The following is an 11,027-nucleotide window of genomic DNA, read 5'->3' as shown; positions in this document are numbered from 1 at the left end:
CACATCATACCAGAGCTTACAAAGGGAAGTGTGCGTCCAGTGGGACAGTGTGTGTTTGTCTCTCGGTCTATTATTAGTAAACCTCGGTTGTGCTTTTAACAAGGAAACTCTCTGAAAGGTACAGGCAGAGAAATGTACTATTCAAATTATGTTTGTTGTAGTTATTTTTAAATCTGTTAAACCTCACGACCCCAGTGGGTTAAATGTTCTTAAGGAAATGTACATCTGTCAGCTGCATACATAAATAAACTACAACGCTTACTTAAACAGTGTATATATATATATATGTGTGTGTGTGCTGCATTATGAAGGATCAGAGAGCAGCAGAGTCCAGAACACACAGTCTCATGTGATTTGTGAAGAGCTGCAGAGAGGTTTAACCCAGAGAGAGATAACAATGAGTAACGTACCTCGTCTTTACACTGGAACAGATATTCACTGCCATCAGCAAGACTGAGAGAGAGAGGAGAGAGAGAGAGAGAGAGAGAGAGAGAGAGAGAGAGAGAGAGAGAGAGAGAGAGAGAGAGAGAGGTTCAGATTGATTGTGTGGAGAAAAGCCAGAGGAACAAGTTTCAGATTTTTCAGTCATCACAGCAACAAACCTGAAACTTTGACTTCTTTATGTATATTCAAAAAAAAAGTATCTTTATTTAGCAAAGGCAGCAATTAGTGCTGTCTTTATAGATTCTTCTCTTGGTTCATTAAAAGTACTTTTAATTTAAAGTAAAGCACAAGAAGAAATCATCACCTTTCTTTTTTTGGTCTTATTAAACCAAAATATTTAATTTACTATAATGTAAGACCGAGACAAGTGGGGAATTCTCAAATTTTAGCACCTGGAACCAACAAATGCTTAATGTTTTTACTTATAAAGCGATTAATCAACTTATTGTTGCAGCTCTAGATGGTAAAACGTCTTATTTTGCAGCTTGTTACTGTTTTGATGGCAAATGTAAATAAGGCAACAGGAAAACTGTGAGATTCCTAAATTAAATCTGGACAATTAACAGAGTTTCAACAAGAGCGGAATTTAAACGTGACGGCAGAAACTCTAGTGTTTTTACATAGAGCCTGGAAATGAGTGTGTGCGAGTGTTTTTCCACGAATGACGTATTTGCTGTGACGTTGCTCAGGAACACAACTATTCCCCGGCAGCTGTGTTCCTCAGGACCCTGTGAAGTGCAGAGTCAGCTGTGACGCTGTTCGGATGATGCTCTCGACAAAGCAGCGAGTCGGAGTGAAGCAGCGTTCGGCTCCTGCTGACGAGCTCATTTTACAAAGCTGCTGCACTCGTTATAATACACTTAAATATAATAGTTCATGCAGAAAATGCAGCTTAATGGGTTTTACCAAAAAAAACAAGAAATACAATTAGTCCAGCACATAACCTTCTCTGCTCACACTAATCTTCTTATCCAATTCTTTGCTAATCTTGGAGGCCGTCAGCTCATATGATGACTAATTAGCCTCTGGGGGCAACGGCCAATATTCTGGTGCAATCCAGTGTAGACAGTCAGTTTTAGGTCCAGACAACATTCTGGCTAATCTCTACAAACCACTATCTGCATATGAAGGCAAACAAATTAAAAAGCTGATGCATTTCAGTCAGTGTGCTCTTCCTCCTCCGCTCTCCACACCCACTGTTTACCTGCTGGCAAACAAAACCTGCTATAAAACGATTGGTCAAATTAGAAATGGAAAAAAAAACAGAATGCTCCCGGCCCTCAAAACAAATCATATCCCTTTCTTCTAATAATGAGTGAAATGAGGAAAAAGCTCAAATGGATTCTCACTGTAGTTTGGCGACGTGCTTCTTCTTCTTGTAGTTGCCGAGGATCTCCCAGGTGGCGCTGCTGAGGGACAGGGGGTCCTCGCCGTGGTACGTCACTCCGTGCCCGAAGCTTTTGGCGTCCTTGTAGTTTGAGAGGTGACCGGGCCTCAGCACACAGTACAAGTTGTTCCATGACCTGAGGAGAAGAGAGACAGGTCTTCATTAACAGGAGAGACAAGTCTTCACTGCTTTCCATTACATAATACTGTGTTTGAAACCATTTAAAAACATTCAAATACTTATTATTATTTTACCTTTACCACAAAAACTAATACTGTCCATTAAAATGTGTTTTAAGCTCCTTAAATATCCGTTAGGAGCTTGATTGATTACAAACAAATCCTCTCCATGCGCACTCTACACATGCACAGGGATTTTTCATCCTAATCCAGGCCTCCATTGGTTTCCTATATTATCTTTGCTGCATGAAAACAACTATTTGAAGCCCTGACTGTTATCTACCTGTTGGAGGCCTTCTTCCCGGAGCCCTCTACGTCCTGCTTGCGGCCCAGCAGGCCCTCCTGCAGCACGGCCTGGCCTCTCAGGGGCTCCACGGGCATCGTGGCGGCCCGCTCCGGTTCCCTCGGCATCACCGCCGACACGGAGGTCTCCAGCTCCAGAGAGCCGCTCTCTCTCATCTCTGACACCATGGGGACCGTGGTGTCATCGGCCGTCTCCTCCAGAGGCAGAGAACTGGGCTCAACGGCACCGGAACCGGACTGGAGGGAGAGAAGATGGAGATGAGAGACACAGCACCGACAAAAGAATGAGACCAGAGAAACCAGCCTGAGTGTCTGGAGAAGACAAACTGGGATTTATCATTTAGGAAGTATTGATTAGGATTCTGATGAAGCTAATGTAGTTTGATTAAGAACAAAAAAAGACAATTATATTTATAATTTCATACAATTGATTAAGTGTATGTAAACAGAATTAGCTGTGAATGCTTGTTTTAACCTTTGACCAGAAACATCCACTCGTTTTTCCTTCAGGAGTAATTGAGAAATCTCTCATTCACCATAATGGCACAAGGCATCAAAACGTTTTTTCCCTTTTTCAAGTTCTAGTTTCTTCAGGTCACGAGTGTGTGTGTGTGTAGTTCAGAGGCCGGGAGCCGAACGAGTGCAGTTACCAGAGTCTGTTCCTCCACCGTGTAGATCTGTGAAGACTCTTCTACAAAGCCTGTGTCTTCTCTCCTGGAGGAAAGAGGGCAGCATGGGGTCGGCATTAGAGACCTTGGACAGCAGCAGGTGGAGCAGTGTGATAAGTGTGAGTGAGTGTGTGTGTGAGTGTGTGTGTGAGAGAGAGAGAGAGAGAGCGTGACTGCTTGGAAGTTCAGGGGATATTCAGCATTTTTGTGTTTGTGTTCAAATTCCCTGAAAAAGTCCAAATCTCCCTCTGCTTTTCTGCTCTCTGAGAATTTCTCTGACTCTTGGAACCAAACCCACTTTCAGCAGGTGTCACTCAGTGCAGTGGTGTGGCTCACTGATTTGTTTTTAATAGTCTATGTAGAACCAATGGAGCTCTATGGCAGAAGGGGATTAGCCTCATCAGGCTTTAGATCCACTGATGATACGATCAATTCATAGGTCACACTAGAGAACGCACCCTGCATACGGAACAGTGCACATGAATGCCTCTGTGTGTGTCTGTGTGTGTGTGTGTGTGTGTGTGTCTGTGTGTGTGTGTCTGTGTGTCTGTGTGTGTGTGTGTGTGTGTGTGTCTGTGTGTGTACCTGCTGTCCTTATCTGAGCGCTGTTCATCTTTAATGAACTGCTCCATCTCCTGCTGCTGCGTCCTCAGCTCCAACAGCTCCAGCTGCAACACAACAACCAGTGTCACTATCGAGTCTTTACCTAATTTCATTAAAGTAATCAGATACATTACTGGTAATGTCTTAAGATATGATAAATATTTACATTGAATCCATTAAAATTCAAGTAAAAGTAAGAACTGATCCACAGGAAGTCTCCAAATGGAAATACATCTAGTTTTGTTCATTTGCATCAATTTATAAACCTGTAACTTCAACAAGAGCCGGAACAAGATGGAACAGAATATAATTTATATTTATGTATTATAACAGATGGAATACAAGTTTATATATATATATATATAATTTTAAAGCCCCTGAAGATGAAAAACTGATAAAAAATACAGAAAAACAGACAAAGAATTCCATCTCCAGATTCATGACTCATGTCCCTGAGCTCCACTCTCTGTAAATAAAGTCCCGGGGTTTCCCTCGTACCGTGGTGAGGCGCTCCAGGGCACAGAAGCGCTCCTCCCACGTGGCGGTGGACTTCTCGAAGGCCTCGTGCCTCTTGAGGAGCTTCTCCACCTCGTCCACCGTGTGGCCCAGGTCCCTGCTGGTCACGTACGGCTCCTGAGCGATCAGCCAGGCCTCCGCCACCGAGGCGTCCCGTGCAAACTGACACACCTCCAGCACTGTGTGTGTGTGTGTGTGTGTGTGTGTGTGTGTGTGTGATGGAGACAGCTGCTGTTATGACACTTCTACACATGCAGATTGTTTGTATCTTGCAAATATCTCTATTTTAAAAGAAACTTAATAACAAAGTTGTAAAGAAGTTTTGACTTGTGAGGCAAGCGAGGAGGTTTTCTACTCACGCAGTCGGAGCCAGTCCCATCTGTCGTCCCACTTGAACATCATCTCCTTCCGTTTCTCCATCAGCTGCACCAGCTTCTCTTTGATCTGACACCGGCAGGAACACAGCCGCAGTCATACATCAGTATTATAAAAACACAGCTCAGCCCCGAGACTTGCCATTATCCTCTAAGAATTAGTATTGTGAAGTAATTAACCGAATGGTAAATTAGGGCCAGGGTCAATTGCTCATTTAAATTCTTTTGGCTTTCCGTTTCTAATTAGTATTTGCTTTATAGTCTCCCTGACGAGTGGAAGAGGAGTGGAGTTTTTTTCCTTCGCAGCAATCCAATTGGATCCATTGTGCCAGACGAGAACAATCACTCCCAGAAAACTAATTAAATCTAATGAAAGCAGCAATTTAAGGCCCAGCCGAGGATGAAGAAGCAGCCGTCTCACCTCTGCAGAGTCTCGGTGCTTCCGTGTCAGCAGGGCCTTGCCGAGGTCGGTGCAGTCGGTGAACTGGGCTCCCCGGGCTTCGATCTCCGAGCGGATCCCCTGGTGGTACTTCTGCAGCAGCTCCACGGATGAGACGTCCCTGAGGGAGGTGAGGTGAGAGCAGGTAAAGCATGAAGCTGATCTTCTGTCAGACAACTAGAGCTGCAGGAATGTTAATTATAAGTTCCTGACAAATGTATTACTTTGTGGTCTTTATCCAGTACAAACAATACTGTACTTATACTATATCTTAATACAAGTAAAGTACTGGTAGTTTATTTCTGCTTGGTAAACCATTGGCTTTAATGGGGAATTAAGGTTTTGTTTAATGGGATTGGTCAATTGCTGCACCTTTAAAAACCTGAATATTCTTCATCAAGGTGATTACGTCTCTCATGACACTTTAAGTTATTGTTTAATTAAAAACTGAAAAGCTCCAACTATTACTGCTACTATTATATATTAAAACTAGACTGAACTGTAAATAATAAGAAATACATTCATTTATCTGAGAACAAGTTATCGTTCCCATAACACATTATGCTTTTATCTGTAGTGTTATATATGTATCTATAATCGATCAAGCTTTGAAGCTGGTTTTAAAAGAAGTGCAACTTCTCACAGGTTATTTTATTCTGTATGAATCTACATATTCAGAAAAACATGGTAATAACAAATCTTACTAAGGCAAACTCTGTTTTTTGGGTTATTTTTCCCCCCATTGACCCAAACATAAATGTCCAGACTATTTGCTGACCAGTGAAATTTAAAAGCAAACTCAAATCCTCCAGGGGAACAGCTCCAGGTTTGTTTTTCAGCTTTTCATTTCAAATTTCCTTCTGAGGGGAAAATAGCTTCCTCTCTGCAATTTGCAATATAGCTATTTTTGTGAAGATGTGTTATGGAATGGATTTCCAGCACCGTGTCCCTGGAGCACTCACCGGGGTTTCTCCTGAGTCTCTATCTGCTGGATGGTGCTCTCCATCCAGGCCATCAGGTCTCTCACCATGGTGAAGAAGCGGAACTTCTCAGCCGTGTCCACCAGCTGCGCCCTGCGGCCGTCGCAGGCGTCCAGCAAACCCTTCCAGGCCTCCACCACCTCGCGCTCCGTGGCCTGGATGGCCTCCGCCCTGTTCCCTGCGTACTGGGCACGAAGCCTCCCGGCTGTCTCCTGGAACTGTTGAACCTGGAAGAAGGAGAAGCAGTTAAAAAAACGACGAACAGGAAAATGTCTTCTTTATTCTTTGACCATTATTTCCTAAAATGTATGTAACATATCAAATATTCTCAATGCCAACCCCTTTACTCTTAATTAATGTCAATTTTCACATTTTAATTGTATTTAAATTAAAGCAGCGTCTGTAGATTATTTTAAACCACATGGGGGCAGCAGAAACTCTAAACACAAAACTAATGCAAATAAAGTAATGGCGAGTTGTTGCTGCTTATTCTCACATCCAACATAAAAGATTGCATTAATTTAAAATGATGTGAGTCCCATATTTATCCATATAATCTCAAAATGAGAATATTGAATAATGTAGCTTTAACATATAAATCGTGAGAATCCCTGTACTGGACGGATGTAACTCATCGAAGTTTGCTGCCTGTTATTGAGCCTCTGAATGAAAGCATCTGATTGGCTGAGCTGTACCTGTTGGCCCAGCGCGGTGATGTCTCTCTCGAAGGCGGCGTGCATCCGGTGGAAGGACTCGGCTTTGCTGAAGTCCTCTCCCACGTCCTCAGGAAGCTCCTTCTGCTTCTCGTGGATCTGAGCCACCAACTCCTTCCCATCGTCAAAGTACCTTAGACAAACACATTGATCTCTCACTCACTCATTTATCAAGACATTACACAAGGTAGTGTTTAAAATCCAGATAACAGGTTGTGTTATACATGGAGGCTGGTTTCCCTTACTTCAACAGTTCATAAGACGCCGTGAGGAGCTGAGCTCGAGTGTCGATGAGCTCCAGCAGATCCGCCCAGCTGTCGTTGATGGTGTCCTTCCACTCGGCCATGGCGGCCGCCTCCACGTGACCGGCTTCGATCAGCTCGTCTATCGTCAGGTTGACCATGTCCACCCGCTCCTGTCCCACCATCCCCGTCTCCCGAGCAAACTCTCTGAACTTATCCCTCAGGATCTGAAGGGAAAGGACAGATGCAGCGTGTTTAAACACAATCTCTATGTGTTTTGTGTGTTATTGTGTATTATATGGAAAGATGTTCAAACTATTCTTGGCTTTAATAGCTAAGAAATCATGTGATATTCATAGCAAGCAAACTTCCGATCATAAATAACTCCACCTTCAGAATAAGAGCATGAAATCCTTCTCCATAAAAATACATCTCTCTATTATATGATGGTTTGTTTTGTGTGTGAATTCTACCGAGACGTGATCCAGGTCCTGGCCCATCTCCTGGGAGGAGGCCACCACGTCTCTCTCAGCGATCCAGTGCTCCAGGTCCTCCACCTCTCGGCTCAGCAGGAAGTGGTGGTAGGCGTGATCCAGCTTCCTGCCGCGGTCCTCCGCCAGCTCCCCCAGCCCGGCGTACTGCTTATCCACCCGGCCCTGTCGCCTGATGATGCCCTCGCTGCAGACAAGGTGAGAGGGAGAGGATGGAGGTCAACGAGGGGCAGGGAAGATGGAAGAAATGAAAAGGAAGGGTAAAGAAATTGGATTGTGGTTTACCCAATAGATGAGGCGTGTGATTAGGAAACAGGAATTACCACATTTTACATGTTTGTCTCTGTTATCTGCCTAAACCACAACGGACTGGGACAACAGGAGTGTTTATTTTCCCTGTGTGAACATCAAATTTCAAAAGCACACACCCGTCAGGATGGTCCTCTGCAAACATCTTCTGGGCACGGCCATTCAGCTTCTTAATGGAGTCGGCGTAGTCGTCCACCGCCTGCTTCAGGAGCATGTGGCGCTTCAGCATCAGCATGGCACTTTGCTCATCCTGGAGGAGGAGGAGGAGGAGGAAGAATCACAGGGGGGTAGAAGATAAACAAAGAGGAAATAATAGAGATGAAAGCAAAACAAATGAGCTCTGAATGGAGGCTGCCACTTATGAAGAGCGTGTCGTTAATTGAGGAAAGCCTGAACCATGTAATCATGTTAATGCAAACAGTGCCACTTGTTATTAGCACAAACATGATATGGCTTTTTTAAATTTGAATAACATGATCTGCTTTGCTCACACACTTCCCTGAGACAATCAGACTGTTTCCTTGTGTGGTCACTGAGCTGTTCCTCACCTTGGCCTTCTCATCTGCGATCATGTAGAGCTCCTGCTCCCCGATCCAGGCCTCGGCCTCCTCCGCGTCGTTGTAGTACTGCTGCGCCGAGTTGGAGCCGTTCAGCCTCTCGCGCCGCTCGGCCATCTCGTCCTGCAGCCGGTCCCACGCCTCCTCCAGCCCCTTCAGCTGGAGAGTGATCCGATCGGCTTCCGGCCTGCCCTCGGCGCTGGCCGCCTCCGCCATCCTCCGGCCCCGCTCGACCACCTCGTCCACCCGAGGCTGGTGGCCCTCCATCTCCCTCTGTAATGTCTGAGCGACAGGAAACACAATCCTGCATTATGACGGTGGCACTACATCCCTCTGTAACTGTTAAAGTTCTCTGACAACTCGTAAGATCCACAGAAACTGAATTATTATTTTAAATGTTAAAAACTAAAATGCTTTGTTTTGACCGTGCACGTTGCAGATGCTGTGTTATGATGTAACGTCACTGGAACAACAGAGTCACTCCACCTGACCCTGTTATTAGCCCATCAGCAGATCTGTGGTATCTCTGTAATTAACATCCTGCTGAGTCGGACACTAAAATGCTTCTGGAATGTGTCTCACGTTGCTCATTGTGATCGCTTCTCACTTCCCGGCTCTAATTGCAAATCAACACAAATGTCCAGCTGAGAGAATAAGGTCACATGGGTCCCAGAGCACCTCCGACTGTCTGAGTGATCAGATCTCAGGACACATCTGGGTTCGTCCACATCTGCACTTGGAGCCGTCCACTTGAGATCGAGTCACTCAGGAGGGATTTAGCTTTTCTTTATTAATCCTTGTAAACGTGACCTTCAGGCTGTTTCTATTTGAAGAGATCACCTTGAGCTCCAGGAAATTGTGAAGTTTACGTCCCCTATTCTGTGACATTTCATGGGCCTTGATCAATTAACTGATTAATCAAGAAAACTAATTAAATGCAGAACTCAAAATTGCAAAAAACCCACAACCTTTTCTTTTAAATCTCAAGTGAAATCCCTACCTGGTTCTTCTTCTGCAGCATTTGCACAGTTTGAAGATTGTGCCCGTGCTCGTCTGACGTGGCCAGGGGCATCCTCTCCTCTATCCAGAGCTTAGAGAGAAGACGATGATGGAGGGAAAGAAAGGAGATCATGAAGATAAAGAAAGAAAGAAAGAGAAAAAGACAACGGGTGTCTTTGGAGGAAACAGTCTCACAGATCTCTGACGGTAAGCGAGTATAAAAGAAAACGTTAGGATCATCTCAGATTTATTGAATCTTTTTTTCATACCCCTTCACAAAATGTCTCCAGCTACTCAAACAGTAGAAATCCTTCTTTAAGCCGACTCCTCCGACTGACTGAAGTGGATTTATGTTGAGAAACCAATAAGGGATTAAAGCTTTTACCCAGATTCACCTGGAGAGTGAATTTCATGGAGCGAGCAGGTGGTCCCACTATCTCCCAGACTGAGCTAACGCACTGTAATTGAAAACTTCATTTCCAAATTAACAAGTTATCATTTTTCAGGAGGAAAGAAAAAAATACACTCCTTGAAGTTCAGACTTGAATATTTTCAATAATTTAACTCCAAATACTTTTTTATATATTTCAAAAGCTAATATGAATCCTTTAAAACTCTCTTTATTCTAATGCATTGCCATCAACCACATGTGCGAGCGGGACTTTCAACACATCTGCCTCTGACAGTGGAAACATGCTCACCAGCTCGTCGGCCAGGTCCCTGTAGAACTGATGCACGGCCCTGGCGGCCTCCAGCTTGCCCTTGCGCTGTGCCAGCGGCGTGAGGAGCTGCTGGAAGTCCCTCTGCAGGGCCCGCTGCTCGGCCTCCAGCTCCGGCTGGTCCTCCCGGCCTCCACCGTGTTTACTGACCGCCTGCTGGAGCTCCTCCATCTCCCTCGCCCGGTCACGCACCTGCTTCTCCGTCATCTGGCAGAGAGAGAGAAACAGATTAATAACCTTTTCAGAATCAGGATGTAGAAGTTAGTGCGTCTTGGCTCTTTCTGTGTGAAACTGAGCTGAGCCACTGTTATCATGAAAGTTTGATCAGTGCCCTGTCGACTGCAACATCATTTCACAGAACTTCTGCTGTTGCTGTTTTTTATTTTCCCATAAAGATTTAGATTCAAGGCTTTTGTTTGCTGTGTTCAAATGCAAACAGGAAACATGAATACAGATCCGAGACAGACGCTCACTCACTCAAAGTTAATCCTCAGAAATAACACGCGCTAACACCATAATGTATTCACTCCCATGGTGAGAGTTAACTAAACATGATTTGAGATCCGCATGCATCCCGGGAAGGTGCAGCCGCAGAAAGCAAATCTGAAGCTTATGCAGAGAAACGCTCCAGAGACACGGACCTGGTGCTTCTTCAGGAGGATGTTGGCCTTCGTCAGGTCTCTGACGTCCTCGTCTCCGCCCTGCAGCTGCTGCTGCAGCTCTCCGAGCCACTTCTTCATGTCCGCCTGGCTCTGGTCGAACAGCTCCGAGCGGTTGGCGTCGAACAGCAGCCGGGCCTTCTCCTGGGTGGTGGACTCCAGCTGGTCCCACAGCTCGTGGAGCTTGGCCAATTGCTCCGTCACTATGGGCTCGAACTCCGGCTTGAACTCCATCAGCTCCTGACCCTCCTGAGGAAGACATGGTTTATAACATGTTAGAAGAAGAAATGTCACATGGCATTTTCATTCATTGTTAAATTGAGAACAAGAGTGTAAAGGTAGATGCATCTACCTCATGAATACAATCATTTGTTTAAATGTTGCACTTAAATGTTTTATAAAACAGATTAAAATATGAATGACTTCACCCAAATTATTAAAACCC

At 44.8% G+C, this 11,027-nt stretch overlaps 1 protein-coding gene across 2 annotated transcripts in view; it reads right to left on the bottom strand.

Annotated features, from left to right (window-relative positions):
• The window catches only part of sptb (spectrin, beta, erythrocytic), a 34,717-nt gene that overhangs the window by 2,891 nt on the left and 20,799 nt on the right, over positions 1-11,027 (bottom strand). Inside the window, exons 19-35 of one of the 2 annotated variants that reach the window (XM_053433928.1) lie at positions 10,565-10,831; positions 9,906-10,130; positions 9,206-9,295; positions 8,197-8,487; positions 7,768-7,898; positions 7,322-7,526; positions 6,852-7,075; positions 6,589-6,739; positions 5,876-6,120; positions 4,896-5,034; positions 4,460-4,544; positions 4,083-4,279; positions 3,567-3,649; positions 2,964-3,066; positions 2,294-2,550; positions 1,794-1,967; positions 411-453 (exon numbers count right to left, since the gene is read on the bottom strand). In XM_053433928.1, the coding sequence (XP_053289903.1) occupies positions 411-453; positions 1,794-1,967; positions 2,294-2,550; positions 2,964-3,066; positions 3,567-3,649; positions 4,083-4,279; positions 4,460-4,544; positions 4,896-5,034; positions 5,876-6,120; positions 6,589-6,739; positions 6,852-7,075; positions 7,322-7,526; positions 7,768-7,898; positions 8,197-8,487; positions 9,206-9,295; positions 9,906-10,130; positions 10,565-10,831 (2,910 nt within the window). The remainder of the gene's footprint in view (positions 1-410; positions 454-1,793; positions 1,968-2,293; positions 2,551-2,963; positions 3,067-3,566; positions 3,650-4,082; positions 4,280-4,459; positions 4,545-4,895; positions 5,035-5,875; positions 6,121-6,588; positions 6,740-6,851; positions 7,076-7,321; positions 7,527-7,767; positions 7,899-8,196; positions 8,488-9,205; positions 9,296-9,905; positions 10,131-10,564; positions 10,832-11,027) is intronic. The other variant, XM_053433929.1, reaches the window with a different exon arrangement.

Source organism: Pleuronectes platessa, chromosome 11 (assembly GCF_947347685.1).
Source record: "Pleuronectes platessa chromosome 11, fPlePla1.1, whole genome shotgun sequence".
Taxonomy (NCBI): Eukaryota; Metazoa; Chordata; class Actinopteri; order Pleuronectiformes; family Pleuronectidae; genus Pleuronectes; species Pleuronectes platessa.
Note: the sequence above shows the minus strand (reverse complement) of the source record. Positions and strands in the feature narration are given on the sequence as shown.